We start from the raw sequence: 23,292 nt of genomic DNA on the forward strand, positions 1-23,292 counted from the left end.
GAGAGTGAGAGAGAGAGAGAGAGAGAGAGAGAGAGAGAATGAGCGGGTCAGTGTCTGCGGATGAGTCTGTTTGCTCACAGCCGCTCGACTGCGACCCGTGCCTGCGTTTAAAGGAACAGTACAACAATAAAAGTCTGTCATTGTTCACTCGAACCTGTGTGAGTCTGAAGATGTGTGAAACACAAATGTAGATTTGTATTTAAGTGAAAGTGAGACAGATGTTGATGAGGTGAAAGCAGGGTTGCACGGTGTACCGGTGCTACGGTAGCATCGCGAGGCTAAAGCTTCAAAATTCCCACGATGCCGCTCAGTTTTTTTGCCGTAACTAATGTTGCCTATGTGCATTAACGTTCATTTGAACACTTCCATCTGTCTTTTTGTGGTGTTTCTCTCCTAAATGGATCAGTGTTTCGAACGACTCGGACGAGATAATGATTCTGTGAGTCATTCATCAAGACACTTGCTTCGTTCTTGAATGAATCAGCTGTTTTGAACGAGTTGGTTGAATGATTCACTGACACAAAAACGTTTTAGTCACATTGAAAGTAAGCCTAACCTTTTCCTTTATAATTATTGCTATAAATGCAATTTGTCGCACATTGATTGAATTAGTTCCAATGTTAAAAAAATGTTCTTTAGTAGTCACTACAGTAAACGTTGACACTTCGTCTTAAGTAATTTTGGTCTATTGTAGATTTTAATGATGAACATGACAGCATCGCAATACTACGTGGTATCGTGATATTTCATAAGGTATAGTATCGTAAGATATGTTTATGGTACCGTGACAACCCTATGTGAAAGTGTCAGTAGTTGGGTTGTGAATGATGTTTGTTTTATTTTGTGGCGCGCCGTCTCTTTAAAGCTGTGGGTCTGATCTGATGGTTACTCCTGTCCTTGATGTTTGCGCTCAAGCTCATTCCTGTCCAAATCTCATCAGGGTCTGTCGATTAAAATGGGTCTCTGCCAGCGGGACACGAGTGTCCCGGTTCAGCTGTAGAGTCTCACAAACACACGGCTCACTGTTTGCATGAGTGTTTATAACCACGTTTCATTCTTTTAAACTTCTTTTAAACTTTTTAGTTTTTTAAATGGCAGTCGATCTGACGTTGAGTTGTATTTGTTTGTTGTGTTTTTCAGGTGGTGCTTGTGTTTGCTCTGAGCATCGGCGCTCTCGTCATTTACTTCATTGACTCTTCTGAGTGAGTAAATTCTGCATTTTTTTATTGTTAATATACAGCCACGGAAAAAATGAAGAGATCATTTCAACTGTTGATTTAATCATCATTTCTAGATGTATTGTGGTCATTTCAGTCCAGTGTTTGTTGAATTTCAACCAAATCAAACCTCAGGAGTGACATAAAGTCTGACAGCATGACAAGACACATGACAACTGAGATTATCACATAAAAAAATAAGTTTTTCTAAAGACATGTAGAAATATGACTGTTGCTTAAAAGTGAATCTGAACTTGTTTTCTCCGCCGTATTTGAGGTCTGAAAAAACACACAGCATTATTGATATTTTCACCTGTTTCTTCGGTTTTCATTTTCTGCAAATAAATTTAGATTTTTGTGTGAAATTTGGGAGAAATCTTGTTAGTAATTCACAGAATGAATGATCAGTTTATCTAAACACATACCTAGAAATGGTAAATTGAGAAAAAGTAATAAATAATTTTGAAATGCTCTCTTAATGTGAATGATGATGAAACAGGTGGAAATAAGCTATTCATCATCTCTGTTACATGAAATGCCGTCTGTCATCATCATTTCACAACTGCTACAAAAGATGAATATTTTTAACAACATGATCCAGTACGCCTGGATGAATCACGTCTCTTAATAATTAGAAATAGTAGTAACAAACAAAGCTAACACAAAATATGCTGTATTTTTGTAGTGAATAAATCATTTTAAATAGTAAATAGCAGGTTAATATAAACACACCGATACGGCAAAGTGAGTGTGTTTTATTCATTTGTAAATGGAAACGTGAATGGGTCTAAACACAGAGACAAGGATAAAATACACGGCTAAATGGAGACCGGGGTGGAAACATTTGACCCGTGGGGTGTGAGGCACACACAGAGAGAGGTAAGAGCGTCTGAACACATTTTGTTTAAAGGCTCGTGACATCACACACATGAGTGAGCTCATAAGGGTGAAAACCCTGTTTATGCTCACGGCCTGAGAGAGACGGAAACATCTCTATGTGACTGAAGAACCTGCACATGTTTATATATGAAGAGTTTGGTTCTAAAAAGAGAGAACTCTGTTTTTATTTTTTTCAAAAATCATGTTTTTTATTATGTTTTCTTGTTTTTATTGCGTAAGTTAGCTGTAGTTATTATGGCTTAAATCAAAACAAACTAACTGCAGTTTGATTGATATTAATTGGAATGCACAATAAAAAAAACATGATTTTTGAAAAATTGTATCTCATTTTGGAACCAAACTCTTCAAATTATGCTCTAATAAACACTGATTGTATATGTGCTCGCTCCATGTTTACTTTTGACCAAAACAAGTATGCATGTCAAGTTTTATGTAAGATTTACAAAACTATTACAGTGACATGGCCAGAAGGCCAAAGTGTAAAAAGAAATAGTTAAATTCCCTGTGATGCAGTAATGAGGAAGAGGACGGACTTCCTGTGTCAACACATCTGTATGGAGCCGGACGGCGTTTGTGTGTGTGTGTGTGTGTGTCTAATGCTGGACAGGAAGTTCTGCTCTGTAGATATGAAACAACTGAAAAATTAGTCGTGGCAATATTTATTTCTACAAGCAACTGAAACTATTTCAGATCTCTTGGTTTCAGGGGGTTGATGTTATTGAGTATTTCATGATAATGAAGTTTTACATTAACTTATTTCTGTTACGATATATGTTTATACAGCAGAACAACAGCTGCCTACATAAAAAAATACTATAGCATACTACAATATTCACTATAGCAAACTATAGTGTACTAGACCATGTAGCTCAATATTTACTATAGTACACTGCGGCAAAACTCTGCACTTTACTGCACTACAGTATTTTTATAGTATACTCGAGTATTTACCTCAGATTATCTATTTACTTTGATTAATACTTCTGGACACTATAGTGTACTAGACCATGTAGCTCAATATTTACTATAGTACACTGCGGCAAAACTCTGCACTTTACTGCACTACAGTATTTTTATAGTATACTCGAGTATTTACCTCAGTTTATCTATTTACTTTGATTAATACTTCTGGACACTATAGTGTACTAGACCATGTAGCTCAATATTTACTATAGTACACTGCGGCAAAACTCTGCACTTTACTGCACTACAGTATTTTTATAGTATACTCGAGTATTTACCTCAGTTTATCTATTTACTTTGATTAATACTTCTGGACACTATAGTGTACTAGACCATGTAGCTCAATATTTACTATAGTACACTGCGGCAAAACTCTGCACTTTACTGCACTACAGTATTTTTATAGTATACTCGAGTATTTACCTCAGTTTATCTATTTACTTTGATTAATACTTCTGGACACTATAGTGTACTAGACCATGTAGCTCAATATTTACTATAGTACACTGCGGCAAAACTCTGCACTTTACTGCACTACAGTATTTTTATAGTATACTCGAGTATTTACCTCAGTTTATCTATTTACTTTGATTAATACTTCTGGACACTATAGTGTACTAGACCATGTAGCTCAATATTTACTATAGTACACTGCGGCAAAACTCTGCACTTTACTGCACTACAGTATTTTTATAGTATACTCGAGTATTTACCTCAGTTTATCTATTTACTTTGATTAATACTTCTGGACACTATAGTGTACTAGACCATGTAGCTCAATATTTACTATAGTACACTGCGGCAAAACTCTGCACTTTACTGCACTACAGTATTTTTATAGTATACTCGAGTATTTACCTCAGTTTATCTATTTACTTTGATTAATACTTCTGGACACTATAGTGTACTAGACCATGTAGCTCAATATTTACTATAGTACACTGTGGCAAAACTCTGCACTTTACTGCACTACAGTATTTTATTGATATTGAAAAACTTTAAAAACGGAGTTATCTCATTTTGGAAATAAACTCTTCATTTACACAGTTTATCTTTTTACTTTAGTTAATACTCCCAAATGCTGTAGTGTACTAGACTATAGCTGCAATTTACTTCAGTTTATTATAGTAAAGAGTATAGTATACTATCGTATTTTTGTGTGGTTGTGCTGAACAAACGCAGGAGACGTGACACTGGCGATGGAGTGTAACATCAGCGTGACTCACTGTAATGTGATGCTCAATTGTATGTGTAGTCAACTGAAGTGATGCGCGTCGCTTAAATGCAAACGTGAGTTTGTAAGAATATTCTTGATGAAAGCGAACAAATCTAAGTGTAAATGTGAATACATAGACAGCTTATATTACCTGGGGAATAATAAAATGATGATATTTATAATTTAGTCTTTAAACAGCTGACGTATATATGTGAAATAACTTACACAACTGTTGATTGATTTCGTTTATTAATCTCTAGTAAGTGTTGAGTGTTGTTAGAGGAGGTCTGTAGTGTGGCCTGTGACCTGACACGTCTTTGGTGTATTACTTACGGTAAACGTCTCTTAATTACAGCGGTGCTTCAGTTTCAGCTTGTTTCTTTGATCCGCTGGAACAGAACCCAACTACAGACCCAGATCGAGTTTCTCAGTTCAGCAGGTGTTCTCTCTCAGGTCCTGTAATGATGGAGAGCGTCTGTCACTTACACAGAGACAAACCTGTTTGTATCTGATCCTCCTGAGATGAGTTTGATCTCCTGTGACCGAACCCGTCACACAAATAGTAAATAATAAAGTACACTATACAGTATTTATTACAGTTTATCAAAGTTAATACTGCAGAATACTGTAGTGTACATTAAAAAGGTGTAGGAATGACTATACCGTATACTACAGTTTACTATAGTAAGTACTAAAGTATATTTTTCACGCGGGCAGGATTCCTCTGACACACGTCAGTTGCTGAAGTTAACGGGTTTGTTTTACTCTGTTATTCAAACAGCCCTATTGAATCCTGTCATGATTTCGACAAGAACTACACGTTACAGATCGACATGGCCTTCAACGTCTTCTTCCTGTTGTACTTCGGACTGCGTGTAAGTTTGTTTTACATTAAACACACATTCACCTCCAGGACAGACGCATGTCATTTTACGTGGTTTATTTGTAGATGAATGTGTTTTCTTTCATCTGTCTGTCTTCGCAGTTCATCGCAGCGAATGATAAGCTGTGGTTTTGGTTGGAGGTGAACTCTGTGGTGGATTTCTTCACCGTTCCTCCCGTGTTTGTGTCCGTGTATCTGAACAGAAGCTGGCTGGGTAAATACGCTTCACATCACCACAGCTGACCTCACAATCTCTCTCCCATCATTCCCACTTTACATGTTGAGTTGATCAGAGGAAGACCTCCGTCGCCACCTGCTGGACATTACACATACTTACACTGCAGCCTAAATATTACAATTTCATTTATTTATAAAAATCTTTTATTCACCCTCATGTCATTCCAAACCTGTATGACTCACTTTTTCCTGCGGAACACAAAAGAAGATATTTTGAAGAATGTCGATAATCAAACAACACTGAACTCCATTGACTTCCGTTGTATGAACACAAAAGACATTTCTCAAAATATCTTCTTTTGTGTTCCACCGAAGACTCACAGACAGGTTAACAAACACATGAAGGGGAATAAATGATGACAGAATTTTATTTTCGAGTGAACTATCTCTTTAAACACACACAATTCGATGATGACACACCATCTGTTACACACAATCAGCTTTATTCTGCCGGTCGCAGGGATTTGTGATCTCTCCAACATGCTGAGATTGAGAGAGAGAGACATTCTGTATAAATCCTCCTATTGTTTGCACGGCATTACCTTTTTTAAGGACGTCCTGTCTAAAGCTCATTTATTAGAGAGCAGGAATAACTCAAGCGCTGGGGTTAAATATAGCGGACAGACACATATCGACAGACACGCAGTATCGCATCGACTGTAATGCACTTACTATAATGAAACCGGCTTGTTTTGAATAATAGTTTTAGTGGTTAGTCATTAATGATAGATGAAGTCATGGTTTATTTAATCAAGCGTGTTTGAATTAATCCCACAGAAAGAACATCGTGTTGTACTGGATTTACGGTTAGATTAACGGCTGAAAGTAAATTATTTATAGGAAATTGGATTGTTTAATTGTTTGGAGTAAATGGATTATGTTGATTCCGGGATGGATGAGGAAGAAACTCGTTTTGTAAATGAATGTGTGGTTTTGCTTTAGCCGTAAAGAGATTTTTACCGCAGTAGTCACCTGCTTTTTAATCTCTTCTGATAAATTCAGAATTATAAATCAGTGAACTGTGATCTGTGTTCAATCTGGTCAGAAAAGCATAAATCAAAGGTCATTCGTCTTTGTCTTAGTGGTTTATGATGCTTTGAATGTGCTCATTATGGGCCGAGGTTATATTTTTCAAACTCATTCTTAATGCTTAATTTAAACATATTTTTATGTTTTATAGTATATATTTATTTTTATAATATTTCTGAATTAACTTTTAAGTTCAGTTAATTTAGTCCAATTTTCTGATTTCATAGACAGATTTAAGTTGTTATACATTTAGTTTGTTTTGAAAAGCAATGAAAATATAATTACTGATATCAAAAATAGCAATTGTTACTAGTAGAAATTCTATTCTTGATATCAAGAATTATATTTTTTACTAGTAAAAATTGAATTGTTGATATCAAAAATTCATATCCTGAGAATGATTAAAAGCTAATTCGGCTTGCCATAGGATCACACTGATGTTCACATCAACTGTATGGCGCTCAAATGAGAATTGTGGGAAATTTCGCATCTGTATGATTTTGTGTCATTTTGATTTCACGCTGAACAGATTTGAATGCTTCTTTAGGTTCTTTTTTCTCCGATTCTGTGTTTGTAACGTAAAAGCAGCTACGACACAATATGCATCGTAAAAAGTGCTACACAAATATAAGTCTTGCTGTCCTGTAAATCTCATTGGTGTATGAGAGAAAATGAGACCTAAAAGAGATCTCATGGGTGGTTTTCAGTTTTATAGCTCATGATACAGTTGTGATGGAGTTGGACTATTGAGCTGTGAACGAGGTCACCATCTGTCTGATGTCCTGACTGATGTGAATCATTAACATAAGACAAACCAGACCCAAACCTACAACAAGAATGTGAATAACATCTACTTTCCCTCTCTCTCTCTCTCTCTCTCTCTCTCTCTCCCTCTCCCTCTTTGACTTTGAACCCTAGAAATCTCTCGCAATACCTTACCAAGCATTTAACACCACTTAGCAACCGTCTAGACGCTTAGCAACAACAAAGCAACCACTAGTGGTGGAATGACTACTGAAAAATTGTACTTAGGTATCTCAAGTACAAGTAGAAGTCCTGAAAAATAATATGACTCAAGTAAGAGTAGATAAGTAGTTTGTTGAAAAACTACTCAAAGTACAGTGTTACAAAGTACTTGACTATTGTTTTTCTATTTTTACCCCAAATGGGGTTTTGTGAGCATTATGGGGATGTAAACATGCTCATGTGATCATTTATTCACCGGAGGGCACTTACATAAAGACCACAAGGGAGACTTACAGAGCCAGAAAACTTCTGATGATGATGATGCAATATGAAGACAATAAACACATAAATCTGTGTTCTTCAAGCCATCTCTGGTGTTTGCATAAGAATTATGTATATGTATAATCAACACAGCCTGTACCGCAGTATAGAGTTGTATAAAATAGTATATTTTCTGTCTCAGTCTATGATAAGAAGCAACACAACCACAGAAGTAAGTTATTTCCAAAGGAACAATGGTTTGAATGGTTTTATTAGGGGTAAAAGAATAACAGTGATAGGTTTGATCGAAGAAATGAGGGATTAAACATTTTTGAAAATAAAGGTGCCAGTAAAATAATAATAATAATTTTAAGTGTGTCCCAAAACTATTGTTCTACAATTACAAAAGTAGTCTTCATATGAAATCTATATTATGTACAGCAATAATCAATCTGAACGGATTAATTGCAACCTTTTTTTGTGAAACAGTCGTGACTAGTAGCTAGTTAGTTTCTCTCATAGGTGTAATTTACACTTTTTTGAAGAAATTTAGAAATGCTTGCAGAAGGTGTGTATTGATTAGGGGCCATTAACATCTAAAACTCCTGGAAAACGCCGCTTTCTCACCATCTCCCTTTGCTCACACTCGTAAGTTATATCTGCGCAAGACAGAGAGCCGCGACTCCCGATACGTACAGTAGAAGGCAAAATAATAAAATGAGTTTAAAACCACAGAAATGTGTCAAAGACATCTCAGTTCGCTGTCTTTAATGGCCATTGAATGCAGTCTTGTGATTTAGCTTGATTTGGATTACGTTGTGGAAGAGTTTTCTCTGAGGAAGTGACAAAAAATACCTCTCAGCTAAGTTAAAACCAACTTTTTTATTAAGATATCGTGAAATGCTTTGGTGATCAGTGTTGGGTAAGTTACTCTGAAAAAGTAATGAATTACTAGTTACTAATGACATATTCAATAGTGTAATAAGATTACCGTACAAATGACTCTCTCCAAAAAGTATTTAATTTCTTATAACTAATTACTTTCTATATCCTACATCAACCTTGATTAGTTAAGTTGAATTTTGATGTCAATTCCACTATTGCACACACACATATTACACAAAATATTTAGCTTCATTACATCAGAAGTAACTGTAGATAAATTACAGAAAAAATTAGAGTAATCCCTTACTTTACTTTTTTAAAGGAAAAGTAATTAAATTACAGTAACTAATTACACTGTAACTAGTTACACCAACACTGTTGGTGATTGATATTGCTTAATTTGTAATGCATGGACTGTTAAATGCTCGTCGTCTTAATGCAGAAATGTAAATTATGTAAGGAATGAGCCTATTTCCCCGTATGAGTTGGAGAGGTCAGAAGCTTTTCTAGGTGTAGAGTACTGCAAAACATGAATAAACCAATTTGTGTTGTTTTTTGTGCATTTTACACAGAAGACGAAGAACTACTTTTATATAGTTAAATACGAAGTTGAAGACTTTGTTTTTATTCAACTCAAGTAGGAGAAAAAAAGTACCACAATTTAATTATACTTAAGAAAGTAGAAAAAATAGACACATTTACTGAAGTACTGTAACAAAAGTATTTGTAATTAGTTACTTTCCACGACTGGCAACCACCTATCGTAGATTACTTTAACATGGAGTTTATGTATGCAGCAGTCACATTTCAATTCAATTCAATTCAATTTTATTTATATAGCGCTTTTCACAATGTGCATTGTTCCAAAGCAGCTTTAAAGGAGCAAATAAGAAAAACACAGAAAGGTAAAACACAGCACAGTGCATGGTGTTTATAGACCAAGCAAGATCATTATAATAAATAATATCTAATAAATAAATGAATAAATAAATAAATAAATGCAGTCTCCCGGTGAGCAAGCCAACACTGCACTGCTCTGCTGTGGCGAGTTTCACTTCAGGGTGTTATTTCATTTTTGCTTAAGGATTATAAAATTGTAAAAGCGTCAGTGTTGTTTTGTCCAGAGCTGTTGGACAGGCTTTCCGTCCGGCCTGCACATCCCAGGGCAATTCCCAAAGGAGCTTATAGTGTAATATCCTGATGAAAAGAGGTTTGTTCTAAGCTCTCGCTTCACCATCACAACCGGGATGCTTTCCCCAGCATCACCACACTCCGTCCTGGTGGGCTTCAGCTGTATTTAAAGCCCCCGTCTGATGCTGATGGAAACAGATGACCGCTGCGGGTCTGACAGACGGACGTTTGTGATTTTGGAGAGATCGGTCAGATCTGAGTCTCTCAACATGATCCCGACTAAGTTGTTGGTGTACCGGAGCCCTGACGGGGCGACACACGCAGAAACCCTGCAGAACACCCGCAGACGCAAGAAATCCTGCGGCGAGCTCTTTCATAAGGGATATCGTGTGAAGATGATCCACGGGGCGGCATGTGAGAAAGAGGAACGGGACGGCTGTCGCCATACGATCTCGTCTTGTTTTCATCAGGTCTGGTACTGGGGTAAGAAATGAACGCTGGATCTGTTTGAGACACGCGCGCGGAGATAATCAGCTTTTTTATTTCATTTGGTTTTATTTCAGACGCAGGTCATGTGTGTTTAATCACAGTTTAGGGGCTTAACTGGGGTAAGATCGACCAAATTTGACCCATTTAACCTGCAGATCAGCGTTTGTTAAGGTCATTCAGAAATACTTCCAAAACTGTTGCTTTATCAAAACAACCCTGAATCATCTGTCAAGCTGTTTTCAAAATACTTCCAGAAAAATACGACAATGGGATTTGGGTGAATTTGATGAGAAATGTTTGAGGTCATTTTGAGATCGGAACGTTTTTTGAGGTAACCTTAAAGGCTTTACGATGGCTTCACGTGACTCTGTCGTGTGTTCATAATAAGCAGGTTCATCAGAAGTCATTTTTTTCTGGCGCTTTTGTCCTGGCCTCAGATTCGATTGTGTCTGTCACAGACGTTGATCTCTCTGTCAGTCTGGAGAGTAATACACACGGTCCAGATGCGTCCAGAGCCGCTGAGTTTCTAGATTAGATTTTTGTTTGTGTGTTTCTGTTAGTTGTTAGTTATTTAACGGTTTCCAAGGGCTGATGAAGTCAATGTCAGTGTTAAACATGGACGAAGGCTTTAAAGGTACGAACAGTACAGTGTTGTGTGTTGTTATTTGTGCGGTGATGTTTTTAATCGCTCCGTTTCTTTCATGCAGGATTGAGGTTTTTACGGGCGCTCAGGCTGATCCAGTTCTCAGAAATATTGCAGTTTTTGAATTTATTAAAAACAAGGTAAGAAGACATTGCAGCTGTCGGTGTGTCGTTGTAAAATTCATTTCAAATGATTGTTTCTGATTGTTTAGATCCTGTTTGTTTAGATTGTTTAGAGATGTTGTTTTTGACATTACCCTTTATCAACCTGGGGGATTGTCTTTTAAATGTTTTAAGAACGTTTTTTAAGTCACTTAGGCAAGTTTTCTTACTGTTTAAAAAGCAAGACACAAAATAAAATGGGTTATAATACATATACATATATATATATGATAGAATATTTTATAATAAAAATCATTTTTACATCATTATTATATTGGATTGTATTATTATACAGAAAAGACACATGTTTTTCACATGTGTACGACACGTGTTTAACATGTGCAAAAAATGCATGTGAATTGTGTGTTTTTGGACAATTTGTGTGTGAATCACCTGTGAATTCCCACGTGAAACCCAGAAGATCACATGTAAAAACCCATGGGATGACATGTGAAGAACATGTGATCACATGTGGAGACGTATCATGTGATCCACTGGGTTTCACATAGGAATTCAAGTGGGATTTACACAAATATGTTCCAAAAACACACGTTTCGCATGTGATTACATGTGTTTTTTGCACATGTGAATTTCGTGTGTCTTTTCTATATTATTTTACTACATATTATAGAAAAATAACATTTAAATCATAAGTGTGCAATAAATGTAGTTTAATTCTATATTTTGAATATACTTCAGCATAATACTAATATACCGTATATTCAGCGTTTTATATATGATTGACTTTTCTGTGAGTATACAATAGAAATGATTCTGTCCGTCTGTAGCACAGATGTGCAGAAAAGCTTACTGTGAGGCCGAACGATTTAAAATAATCTCCCGGCAGAGGTCTAATTACTAAATAATTAACACTCACTAAATAGGTTGTGTCGTATTCATGATTGAACTTTCTGTTCATTGACCTTTCTGATATTGTGGGATATTACCTTTTTAAACCTTTAAAACATTTAATATTATTATCAGGGACGTGAACATTAAAGTATGAATGACACGATGATGTAAGCATTCAATTTATTGGCCTACGAGTATAAACTCGACTATCAAACCTTAGGAAACTCTCACAGATTTATCTCGTGGTTGGACGGAGCCCTGTTTGTTCTTAAGAAATGTCTCTGCTGTTGATTCATTTGTGAAATTGGTTTTCATAGCAACTCCATCAAGTTGGTGAATTTGTGCTCAATCTTCATAAGCACATGGCTGACAGCGGCAGGCTTCATACATCTGGTAGGTTCATGTCAGAGAGAGATGAAGACACGACTGACCTCTGTAGGTCAAACTGAAATGTCTTTTCTTGTGTGTGTGTGTTAAAAGAAACAGGATCAAGAGTATGTTGATGTGTTTCAGGTGGAAAACTCAGGAGATCCTTGGGAAAACTTCCAAAATTCCCAGCCACTTTCCTATTGGGAATGTGTGTACTTACTCATGGTAACCATGTCAACAGTTGGTTACGGCGACGTGTGTGCTAAAACCACCCTCGGACGACTTTTCATGGTCTTCTTCATTCTTGGAGGATTGGTAAAAGATTATAGAAGACATCCCATAATAATTCACCTACAGCCTGCATTTATACATGCAATGATCCAGAGCTGTAAAACAAACCCTTCATCTGTGATCAGTCCATCCGCTTGTGTTTTAGTTCTTGACATGTGTGTAATGTTTCTGTTATTGTTAATTCTGTTGAATTTATGAGTGGAACCATCATTAGAGAGCACAAAGTCATTCTGTTTGTGAAGTTCATGATGAGACCAGAAGTAGTTTTTCCCCACCCCAGTATCCAACAAACTTTATGACGGGTCGATATATGACACACTGTTGCCATGGCAACATACAAATGATGATCAAAAAAACCCATGAAGTTTTAGATGTGATACATGTACAGTAGCAGGCGAACAGATGTTCGCATCAAAGACCCCACGTGAACAAATACTATAGTATACAAGGATATTTACTATAGTAAACTGTACTGTATGTTAGAGTACTTGTGCTAGTTTAGTATAGTACAGTATACTATGTGAATACTGTAGTAAATACTGTAGCATACTATAGTATTTACTATATTACGGCTCAAATACTATCACATATGGACAATTCATATTTAGCGTATCATATATTTTATTTTATTTTTTGCTCGAAGTGGTCCACGTTAAAACAATTATTTAATTAATTATTAAAAATTGTATTTTCACACAGTGTGTAAAGACATCAGGAGTTAAATGCTAAATATATCTCCCAGTTTTTGAGATATTAGATTTAATCCCGGTTAAAAGCGTTTATTTGACATGTTATGTGACAGTTGTGTTAATATCAACCCAACGTAAGTGTTTGTTTGGTCTAAACATGGCTCGTGAGGTTTCTCCTCCACATCCCTGTTTTCCCCTTTAAAAATGCAGAATGAAGCTCATCTGCGGCTTTTTAGTGTTTCCCCACCTACAGTAAATCCCTTCAAACAGAGATATTTGTCAAACCGAAGGCTTTCACTTTGAACTTGAAACCCTCTAAAATCTCTACAATGCATGTGTACATCCAGTCTGACTCTCCTGTTGTTATTCAAACTTTCAGTCTTTAACATTGAAAGGGCTCGTATCAGGAGGAAGACTTCGTGCTTTAAGAGCTACACTATGAAAACACATCAAAGCGCACAAGACTAAACTTAAAGAAGAGATTTCGCTGATATTAGGCATGTGCAGTACATGACTGTTCATGTTCACAGGTTAAGATCCGTCTTGTCATGATGAATAAATACTACACCACAGTAAACACCAGGGGATGGATTCACATTGGATGGCAGTTTGGATGGCAGTTAACAGTGATAGAGACTAATGTTTTCCTTTGTTTTACTCTCATTAAATAAGATTTAAATATGGTTTTCTTCTCTATATAAAATTTCCATCACATAAAATAAGATTTAAATTTGATTTTCTTCTCTATATAAAATTGTATTCTCATAAAATAAGATTCAATTTTTAATTTTCTTTTCTATATAAAAATTTCTTCACATAAAATAAGATTAAAATGTGATTTTCTTAAGAAAATAGAATTGCGCTTTTTTAGTGTGTGAACATTACTTACTTCTTATATCTTATAAATTATATATTATTATATTTTCTTAATTTTCGTCTTGAGGACATTTTTGTGAATCCAGCCCCAGGAGAATTCTGCATATCCTTCTGAAGAGTCTCAACATTAAAAACAAGCCGCTGAGGTTTCACCAGTGATAGTTTACATGAACGTGTCTCAAAATAATTGAGTTATTGAATAACGAGACAGTTATAACGAGACTCAAATAAATGCAACAGAAGTGCCGCAGTAAAATAAAAGTCTTTTCCAGCACAGTGGTAATCCAGGCTCGTGTTATTCTCATAGTCATAGAGAGGCTGTAAAATGCTGATCAAAATAAATGCTCAGTGTTTTCGGTGCAGAAGAATAGAGCTGAGGGAGAACTGAGGTGCGTGATATGAGCCCTTTAATGTTGTGTATGAGAAATCTCTTTCTGCATCAGCACACACCTCTGTTGTGGTTTGTCTCCTGTCTCTCCTCCTCCAGGCCATGTTTGCCAGCTACGTTCCTGAAATCATAGAGTTAATAGGAAATCGCAAGAAATATGGTGGTTCCTATAGTGCTGTAAATGGAAGAAAGTAAGTACCGCAGGGTACGACTGCGCAGCTCTGCGCAGCCGGCCCTTCTGCATGCACGTCTCTCTCTCTGTTCCATGCATGTAGGCAATGTTTGCTCGCTACGTGCCTGAAATCGCTGCTCTCATCCTTAATCGGAAGAAATATGGAGGGCGTTATAACTCGACCCGAGGACGAAAGTAAGTGGAACGGTGAAACCCGACGAACCTCTAACTTATTCCGCAGGTTTAGACCTCTCGTGTTGAGATGGCACGATCAAACTCTTACCTCAGAGGAAGATGCACATCCTTCCTGTGATGTCAGAGGGGCCACAGGAAGTAGTATTATGACATAGAGGGTTAGGGGTCAGATGGCACGAATCATCTCATTGCTTGTTGCGTTCTGTGAGTCGCTCATCGCTTTGCTAAGTTGTGCCACTTGAGCTTCTGTATGTATCAGTGGTTGTAAGTGTTGAATGTTGATTGTAAAACACTTGCTGTTTTGGCTTTATATTTGAATATGTCCATATTATGTCGAAAACAAAGTTAATATCGATGCAAATTGTAAACATTATTTAATGATGTCATAGGTGTGAAAAACACCTCATGGGTCTGATTGCAATGGTGCTGCATTTCTGTTATTGCTTTCCAACTCAGTTTTGTTTTTATAAATGGTCAAACAAGGTAAAACAGTGTAAACAAACAAATACGCAATTATTCGAGAAAAACAAGCTGAAACACAAGTTTCATTGCCATTGAAATGACCTTCAGATTTAAACGCGAGTCTCTGATCATAATGTGAGAGATGCAGTTTACAGGATGAACGCTGATGGTCTGGCGTGTGATAATCTCACGTGTTTCTCAGGCATATAGTGGTGTGTGGTCACATCACACTGGAGAGCGTCTCCAACTTCCTTAAAGACTTCCTCCACAAGGACAGGGACGATGTCAATGTAGAAATCGTTTTTCTTCATAAGTAAGTGAATGTTTCTGTACAGCCATCGTGACGTTTAAAGGGACATTTAAGAAAAAAGATCATTCTGCATTCTCTCATCCTCAAGGCAGCCTATAAAGAAGGACTTTTTTATCTCCTGTTTAATATATAAAATAAGATTTTTTTTGGACAAATGTGTTTATTTGTATAGTCCAAGAACAACAAAAATGTTGCTAATAACGGCTATTTATATGAATTGTTTTAATAGAAAATACAACGATAGGTAATGCTTTTTGGATGATTCATGTGTTGTTGTTGTTGTGTTTTTCAGTATCTCACCTAATCTTGAATTGGAAGCCTTATTTAAGAGACACTTCACACAGGTGGAGTTTTACCAGGGATCTGTTCTTAACCCACACGATCTCGCTCGGGTCAAGGTATCACGCCAACAATCCTCGCGATTAACAGCCAGAATTGAAATGACTGTGTTATCAATAGAACGCCATGACAGACACATGCAAGGTTTGTCACCGAGTTTTGTCTTCGGTCTGATTTTGCAGATTGAGTCGGCTGATGCCTGTCTGATCTTAGCTAATAAATACTGCGCGGACCCTGATGCTGAGGACGCCTCAAATATCATGAGGTAAAAAAGAAATTCTTACAAAAAAAGTGTTTCTGTAGCTCTGTAGAGCGTGGCGCCTGCAACACAAAGGTTGTGGGTTTGATTCCAGAGAACACAACATAATGTACTGATTAAATTCATAAAATATGATGATAGTAATATATGCTTTAGATAAACAAACATAAAGTGCTACATGTATAAATCTAAACACATCTGGGGCTGATTGCACCGGCTGTGCGTAAGTTACAACGTATATATGCTGTAAATATATATATATATAAACTAAAGATGTACGGAAGCCTCCCGTCGGGAGTAACTATAGGAATAAAACTGCAGACTCACTGAACTAACTTAATAAACTGTAGTTTCACTCGACACTCTTCAATACTTTAAACATATATGATAACGCTGACATTTACAGTCACGCACCTTTAAAACAGAGAACGTTATGGGATGACATTAATTTATTAGCGTTTCTAAAGAGAACCAGTCCTAGCGCGCCTCCGTGTCTGCTTGTGTTGAGCACGTCAAAATAAAATCATCTTTTTTATGTCATTGGAGGTTGGCAGTAAAATGAAATCATTTTATTTTTATATATTTATTTTTAATGTTGTGTCAATTTTTGTTTTTATTTTGTTTAACTGAAAATGTTTAATAAAATACCTGTGTTATTCATGATTAGGTAGCGTTATATTTAATAAAAACTTATTTTACCGTTATTATGTGAGGTAAAATAAATTTAAATCAAGAACGTTTTGAAATTCACACGAATTTAAAGGCTGCTATTTGACTATTGAAAGTAAACGTCATATCATGCAACTACGTATTACTTTACGGAGAGCTTACGAACTATTAGCTACGTTCTGCCTTAAAGTCCCCGTCAAACAGAAGTTGTGAACGTTTTTACTTCCGTCTTTTGATGCATTTCCTCATGAAATGGTATTTCTAATGAGAAAAATAGTGAGCGTGGCTTTAGTCTTTCTCTGCGATTTGATTGGATGTATAAAAACAGCCATTGCATTTTGAAATGGAACTGGCAGCAGACTGACCGTTGAAGGGGAGGAGTTAATGGATGCTCCGCCCAAGCCGTCTAACATACGTCATTTAAGATGGATAGTCATTACAGGAAGGAAGTGCTTTTTCAGACCTTAACTAAAGATTATGAGGGCACACTGACTTTAAAAAGAGAATGACCCACATCGATCAACTATTTACAATAAACACTGCAATATTTCATGAAAAAAATAAGAATTGTAATTTTTAATTTCACTGGGACTTTAGGAGCAAATGGTGCATCCGAATAACATACAGAGTTAGTTACAAATTAGCTAGTAGTTACTAAGCCTCCAGTGTGGACTTTACGGTCTCATTTACGAAGGAACTTATGAATGGCTGGTGCAACCCTACCCTGAAGTCAACATGAAATACAATATTTACATAATTTGTGCAATAATTTATACACACTTCTTATTACAACTGTTGTCAATAATTAATCACTTCCACTTATTTTTGGCTTGTCACCAAGCTCTTCCCCTCCGCGTCTGCTGGCTCTGATCTGATTTTTGATATCAATATATTTCACATATTACCCTCATTGAATGTCCTGGAATAAGATTTGGAAATGTCCATTTATGGAAGTATTGTGACTCAGAAGTCAACATGTTGGTGTGCTGTATATTTGAACAGGGTGATATCCATCAAAAACTACCATCCAAAAATCAGAATCATCACACAGATGCTTCAGTATCACAATAAGGTAAATAATCATGAGCATCTCACGCAGCTTAACATCTATGAAATATGTATAGTCTCAGACAGCGTATTGGTCTGTTTCCAGGCCCATCTTCTCAACATCCCGAGCTGGAACTGGAAGGAGGGAGATGATGCCATCTGTCTGGCTGAACTGAAGCTGGGTTTCATCGCTCAGAGCTGTCTGGCTCAGGGTCTGTCCACCATGCTGGCCAATCTCTTCTCAATGAGGTCCTACATTAAGGTCAGTGAATGTTTGAGCATTTGCAGGTCAACGGGTGATTTAAATACTGAACATGGACATTTTTCTGTTTAGATTGAGGAGGACACGTGGCAGAAGTATTATTTAGAGGGAGTGGCCAATGAAATGTACACAGAGTATCTGTCCAGTGCCTTCGTGGGTTTGTCTTTCCCCACCGTCTGCGAGTAAGTACGCAGTGTGCTCTTCAAGTACACACAATCTGTTCTCTCATCCAGCCGTACGAGGTGGACGCTATTGTTGGTTTTTTCTTTGCTGTCTGCTCGCTCATTTTTAACACATATTTTCCTTTTGAAGGAATTCATGTGTATGCACAGTGTTTATACAGCCGCAGAAAAGAATGACGAGATTTTTATTAAGAGCAATTTGCATTCAATCAACATTTCTAGATGTATCGTGCTCATTTCAGTCCAGTGTTTGTTGAATTTCAACCAAATCAAACCTCAGGAGTCATCCAACAGACTGACAGCATGACAAGACACGTGACAACTGTGATCAGAATCCAGATTATCACATTGAAATATGACTGTTGTGTTGCTTAAAAGTGAATTTGAACTTGTTTTCTTTGCCGTATCTGACGTCTGAAAAACACACAGCATCTTTACTGTTATTTTCAACTGTTTCTCCAGTTTTCAGTTTCTGCAAATAAATGCAAATAGAAACATTATGTTTATGAGAAATTTGGGAGAAATTGTGTTAGTAGTTCACAGAATGAAACAAAAATGATCGTTTTACCTGAACACATACCTAGAAATGGTCAATTCAGAAAAACAGATTTTTGTCTGTGGCTGTATTCTTAAAGGAGTCGTCCACCTTCAACACACATGTTCATGATCATTTACTCACCCCTGTTGTCATCCAAGATGTTTATGTGTTTGGTTCTTTAGTGGAAAAGAAATGAAGGTTTTTGATGAAAACATTCCAGGATTTTTCTCCATATACGTAGTGGACTTCAGTAGACTCCAAACGGTTGAAGGTGAAAATGACAAACTGAAGTGCAGCTTCAAAGGGCTTTAAACCATACCAGACAATGAATAAGGGTCTTATCTAGCCAAACGAAATATTTACAGTATATGCTTTATAAACACAAATGCTCGCCTTGCTCTGTTCTGCGATGCGCGTTCATGACTTCATGTAATAATTACGTTGAAAAGGTCACGCTTGACGTAGGCGGAAGTACCGAGTCAGTAGGTGTGTTCGACTTCATGCGGCGCTGCAAGAATCTGCAGCCGCCTGACAACAGCAATGCATTCTGGTTAGATAGTTTGTCTGACTTTGATCGGCGCTGCAGCGATTACATGTGCTATGAAAGTACCGCGAGAGCAAACGAGACCAGCCGCCTGCAGTTGCTCAGAAAAGCTGCGAAAGCCTTGATGACGACACGCTTTATTCTCATTGGCCAGAATGTTCACGTGCATATATGACATGTGTTGCGTGTTTATTCTGACACACTCGGTTACGATTATACTCACACAAATTTGATTTTTATATCACATTTTATGTTTATTGTACGGATCTTAAAGCAAAAACATTCATCTTCACTTCATCAGTGATAAAGAAATGAATATCCCGTGGTTCAGCTCCCTACGGGAAGCACGAAGTGTCCGATTTGTGTTTATAAAGCATATAAATATATATATATTTTTTTTAAATGGCCGATCGTTTGGCTAGATAAGACCCTTATTCATTGTCTGGTATGGTTTAAAGCCCTTTGAAGCTGCACTTCAGTTTGTCATTTTCACCTTCAACCGTTTGGAGTCTACTGAAGTCCACTACGTATATGGAGAAAAATCCTGGAATGTTTTCATCAAAAACCTTCATTTCTTTTCCACTAAAGAACCAAACACAAAAACATCTTGGATGACAACAGGGGTGAGTAAATGATCATGAACATGTGTGTTGAAGGTGGACGACTCCTTGAGTCAGTGAACTTCAGATCACAAGTTCTCGACACATTGGACTGTAGTAGCTTCACTTCGCTCAGTCTTCAGAAGAGTTGATTCTTTTAAGGAGGGTGAAAGGGAGTCAGATGATTCAGATTCATCATCATCATCATATCTCAGCTGTTGTTTTGTGTTTCTCTGCAGACTCTGTTACGTGAAACTCAAACTCCTGCTGATCGCCATCGAATATAAGTCGGACCAGAGAGAGAGCAGGTGATCAATAATCCATCATCTCAGAGTTGTTGGTCATCTCTTGGTTTAGTGTCTCACAGGTCTGCTGTTTGTGTATTTGTGTGTATGTTGTCCACAGGGGTGGGAAATGGTATGAAATGACGTTATGCTATACGAGGTTCATGTGATGTGCTCACGTCATGTCAAATTCTTTTTGGTCTGTAGATTTTCAAGGAATATATTGAGTTTCTGGTCCAGCTGTGTGTGTTTGCTGATGTTTATCGGACACGTTTCTAAATGTGTTTGATGCTTTCACTGTGAACAAATCATTTATTTGCAGTGTCTACACCTTTATGCCGTTTTACATTTTAAATGTTAAAGAAAAAAAAATCCTGTTTGCAGTTACTCAACTTGTTTTCTTTCGTCCGTGAAATGCAAAATTGTTTTGTGTTATTGAAATATTTCATTTTTGTAAATGCACGCTCTCTCTGCGGTCCAGGAAACATGAAAACAAGCCGCGATGCCTCTCGTGAAATTCGTTTTCTTCAGTTGGAGTGTTTACTGTTTTTTTGTCTGTGGCATGAACCGTCCCACACAAATGTTGAGTGTTTATGAGCGTGTTCGGTGACTGTTATTTGTGTTGGGCAGCACGCTGATTAACCCGGGCAATCATGTGAAGATGCAGGAGGGCACGCTGGGATTCTTCATCGCCAGCGATGCCAAAGAAGTGAAGAGGTGAGGAGTTTATAGAGAGCAGCGTGTGTCGTCTTCCACACACATACGGTAAATATAACACATCTGCTCGTGTGTCTGCGTCCACCAGGGCACTGTTCTACTGTAAAGCCTGTCACGATGACATCACAGACCCAAAACGGATCAAGAAGTGTGGATGTAAACGCTGTAAGTCCTGCTACGTATGTCGGTCTGTCTGTCTGTCTACCGCTCTGGACAAAGAGACCACTCAAATTTATAATCAGCATTCTTACGTTATTTCTAACCCAATAGCATTGTGAAAGACAGTCAAGACACATGGAAAGTGACTCAAACCAGGGTTCTTCCTTTAAAGGTGTGATGAACTGGGCTTGTTTATTGTTATATACTGTTGTATGAGGTCTACTCATGACGTGACATCACGTGGTTTTTACATTTCAAAACAATCAATAAGTAATAGGCTATTTTCTACCCGGGTTTTGAGGCCGGCTCGGCAAACGTTCGGTTTTAATGGGCGTTCCGCCATGAAGACTTGGAAGTAAACGCCCACTGCTATGATTGGATGGCAGTTTGCGTAGTTGGAGCCTTCTGTGAATTCGGTTGGAGACGTAAGGTTAGGTTACGCATTAGCACCATTCGCACGGCATTAGTATTATCTGGGGACCTCGTGTGATTTAGAAATGACCTCCCCACATCTGTATTTCAAGTGACACATTCGCACAGGATGATTTGACTCAAATTTACGGACTTATTTCCCAGATGTGATGGCAAGGCTTTGCGTATAGTTTGTATAGTCTACACTTGTATTGCGATTAATGATATATGACCGTACATGTCAGCATTTGAGACCCGCAAACTGGACAGAAGATCACCGCGATCGCGGCAAACGGGAGACTCCCGGTAACTTCTGGATATGACCCAGCACCCGAAATAATACCAAAACACTTCAAAACAGCCTCCATTATTTGCAAACGGTGGATAAAACCTTGAAAAATGATATACGAGCCCGCCAAATCACAGAGATGCCGATTACAATAGTTACAAATGACCAGAGGTCCCCAGGTAACGTAATACTAATCCCGTGCGAATAGTGCTCAGGGCACATCAAGCGATCTCTAACAAAGCAATAGTGACACGTGGTACAAATATGTTTTACTCACATAAGATTGCTGCACCATTCCTATCGGATCCAATATTGATGGCACAGCACTGCTTTTTCATTTTAGTCTCTCCGCAAATCCAGCGTCGATCTGTGCCTTGTTCACGAAGGAATCCTCGGAGAAATGAAACGAACAAACACTCCATGTTTTTCCCACGTGAGCTGGAACGTCTTTAAAAATAAACTTTAACCACGCATTCCTAATATCAGAATCTGAAGGAAGGTTATGCAGCGACTGTGTTCTTCCACAACCAGGGATGGCACAATATTTAGCGATCTTTAACGGCATGTTTGTTTATTGCTTGCTCGCTCTATCTGGTCATGCGCGAACCAGTGGGCGGGGCTAGAGAAGTAGTCGTTGATATTTTGTCACGACCAGGCGTGGTGGTGAAGAGAACCCAAGCGCAGGCAGGCAGTGAAGGGGTTAACAGATAATATTTATTCTTTTACAAAAACACGAAACAAAAACACCCACAATGGGGAAAACTAAACAGATATATATACACAAAACAAAGACTTCCCACGTGGGGGCAAAAACAGCAGGGAACAAACTAAAACCAAACATGACAAAACATCAAAAAACACGGCAGGGTAACTAAGGTAAAAAACACAAAAACTCACAGCTCCAGGACAGGGCAAGAAACAGGCATGAGAACATGAACGGGTACACATCAAACAGAACACAATGAACAATCCAACAGCACAAGACAAAGAAACATGAGGGTATAAATGGAGAAAACAAACGAGGGATAACGAGCAGGGGCAGGTGTAGAACATCAAACACTCAGGGAAAAATAACGAGGAAACGAGAGGAATGGGGCCAATGACAAGACACTGGAGAGAACGTATATTATAGTCAAACGGACAATAATACGTTTCTCTCCACACATAACCAAAGACTTTGTCATGGCTCTGCTACAGGACCAAGAAAAACATGACTAAGGAAGCAGAGCCATGACATATTTTTCTTCGGAGGCGGTGTTCAACCTATCAATGTCGTCATAGATAAGAGCATTCCAGAACCTGGCGTTCGCTGGGCCTGGTGTCAATAACAGATGTGATCTCAGTAACAAGGCGTCTTCAGTTCTGACACTTACAGGATGTTCACGTGAATACCATTCCCTCTTATACA

At 37.7% G+C, this 23,292-nt stretch overlaps 1 protein-coding gene across 1 annotated transcript in view; it reads left to right on the forward strand.

Annotated features, from left to right (window-relative positions):
* LOC130549558 (calcium-activated potassium channel subunit alpha-1-like) overlaps positions 1–23,292 on the forward strand; it is a 24,296-nt gene extending 1,004 nt beyond the window's left edge. The window contains exons 2-17 of the mRNA XM_057326790.1: positions 1,115–1,202; positions 5,078–5,171; positions 5,282–5,393; positions 10,885–10,960; positions 12,151–12,226; positions 12,347–12,517; positions 14,546–14,637; positions 15,478–15,588; positions 15,878–15,983; positions 16,107–16,189; positions 17,855–17,924; positions 18,006–18,161; positions 18,234–18,343; positions 20,264–20,332; positions 20,939–21,025; positions 21,114–23,292. Of these exons, the coding sequence (XP_057182773.1) occupies positions 1,115–1,202; positions 5,078–5,171; positions 5,282–5,393; positions 10,885–10,960; positions 12,151–12,226; positions 12,347–12,517; positions 14,546–14,637; positions 15,478–15,588; positions 15,878–15,983; positions 16,107–16,189; positions 17,855–17,924; positions 18,006–18,161; positions 18,234–18,343; positions 20,264–20,332; positions 20,939–21,025; positions 21,114–21,303 (1,691 nt within the window). The 3' untranslated portion in view covers positions 21,304–23,292. The remainder of the gene's footprint in view (positions 1–1,114; positions 1,203–5,077; positions 5,172–5,281; positions 5,394–10,884; positions 10,961–12,150; positions 12,227–12,346; positions 12,518–14,545; positions 14,638–15,477; positions 15,589–15,877; positions 15,984–16,106; positions 16,190–17,854; positions 17,925–18,005; positions 18,162–18,233; positions 18,344–20,263; positions 20,333–20,938; positions 21,026–21,113) is intronic.

This window comes from Triplophysa rosa, unplaced genomic scaffold (assembly GCF_024868665.1).
Source record: "Triplophysa rosa unplaced genomic scaffold, Trosa_1v2 scaffold134_ERROPOS1066239, whole genome shotgun sequence".
Lineage (NCBI taxonomy): Eukaryota > Metazoa > Chordata > Actinopteri > Cypriniformes > Nemacheilidae > Triplophysa > Triplophysa rosa.